Consider the following 1,222-nt stretch of genomic DNA (forward strand, 5'->3'; position numbering starts at 1 on the left):
ACAGGGGAGAAGAGCCTGGGCTCTGGGAGGCACTTGGATTCGTGCTGACGGGCTGGTGCGGGGCGGGTGCGGCTGTGGTGTCTCGGTCACACACTGAGCAGCCTCTGCAGCGGCGCTGCGGGGACTCACCTCTCCGCTCAGCCCCGCTCTGCTGCTCCCTGGCTCCTGCTCCTCCCTCCGAGAGGGTCCCGTCCTTGGGCAGCCCGGCCCCGTCAGAGCTGGCACTCGGTGACAAGTCACTGGCGTTGAAGCTGCCTTTGCGTGTCCGGGTGAAGGGGGACCTGGGGGCAGAAAGGAGGAGAAAAGGGAATGTCTGGGCGGGTGAGAAGGAAGGACACCTCAGAACCTTGTTCCTGGCTGCCACCGCCTGGTTTGGGGTTTCCAGTCCTCTCGTAAACACGAGCCAGCCCGACTCATCCATCGCAGGATGGGAGGGAAGTTCCCAGACAGCGGGTCCAGCCCCAGTTTGCTGGCTGAAGGCATACTGGTTTCTGCAGGGGAGCCCAGTGCCAGCCCGGGAGCAGGTTGCCAGCAGTGAAGATGAGTGTAGAGCAGAAAAGACTTGCCCCTCTCCTTTCCTACCAGGCGTTGTGTGACACGTAGGGCTCGAAGTCGTACTGGGTGTCGGGTCGTAGAGCTTGCTGCTCTCGCACAGCGTCTGGAAGTTGACGGGCAGCGGAGCCGTCTGCATGTGCATGATCTGGTAGAAGGAGATGGTGGCCTGAAAATAACGTAGAGAAAATCAGACGTGAGCTTTGTGAGCTGACAGCGACGGAAGAGAGAGGCGAGGAGCTCCAGGTTAGATGAGGAATCGGGAGCGTGGAGCAGGGCTTGGTCTGCAGCCTTGAGCCGTGGCTGTTCAGAGCTCAGGGGGGTGAGGAGACCTCTGCACCCCTGAGCTCACCTGGAACAGGGGCAGCTCTGAACCCCTCCTGAGCAGGGCATGGCCACCCCCTGCCCTGGGGCCGTCCCCAGTGAGCCCCACTCACCGTCTTGATGACCTGGTCGCTCTGTTTGATCACTTCGTGGATCTGCCGCAGGGAGTTCACCTTGGTGTCCTCCAGCTCCTGCTTCTGCGTATTCGCATCCGCCACGCAGGTCCGGTACGTGGCCATCGCCTCTTCGGCCTGAGAGGTGGGAGAGCAAGAGTTGGAGACAGCTCAGGGGCCAGGAGAACGAGACCAGCTCCCTGCCCCTGGACCCTGCTGCTCCGGGCATTCCT

The 1,222-nt window shown here is 62.3% G+C and overlaps 1 protein-coding gene across 1 annotated transcript in view; it reads right to left on the minus strand.

Annotated features, from left to right (window-relative positions):
• The window catches only part of HMHA1 (histocompatibility (minor) HA-1), a gene marked incomplete at both ends in the record, with an annotated part of 5,599 nt that overhangs the window by 1,922 nt on the left and 2,455 nt on the right, over positions 1–1,222 (minus strand). Inside the window, 4 exon segments of the mRNA XM_010136463.1 lie at positions 130–281; positions 583–629; positions 632–721; positions 990–1,127. Of these exon segments, the coding sequence (XP_010134765.1) occupies positions 130–281; positions 583–629; positions 632–721; positions 990–1,127 (427 nt within the window).

Source organism: Buceros rhinoceros, unplaced genomic scaffold, assembly GCF_000710305.1.
Source record: "Buceros rhinoceros silvestris isolate BGI_N320 unplaced genomic scaffold, ASM71030v1 scaffold22595, whole genome shotgun sequence".
Taxonomy (NCBI): Eukaryota; Metazoa; Chordata; class Aves; order Bucerotiformes; family Bucerotidae; genus Buceros; species Buceros rhinoceros.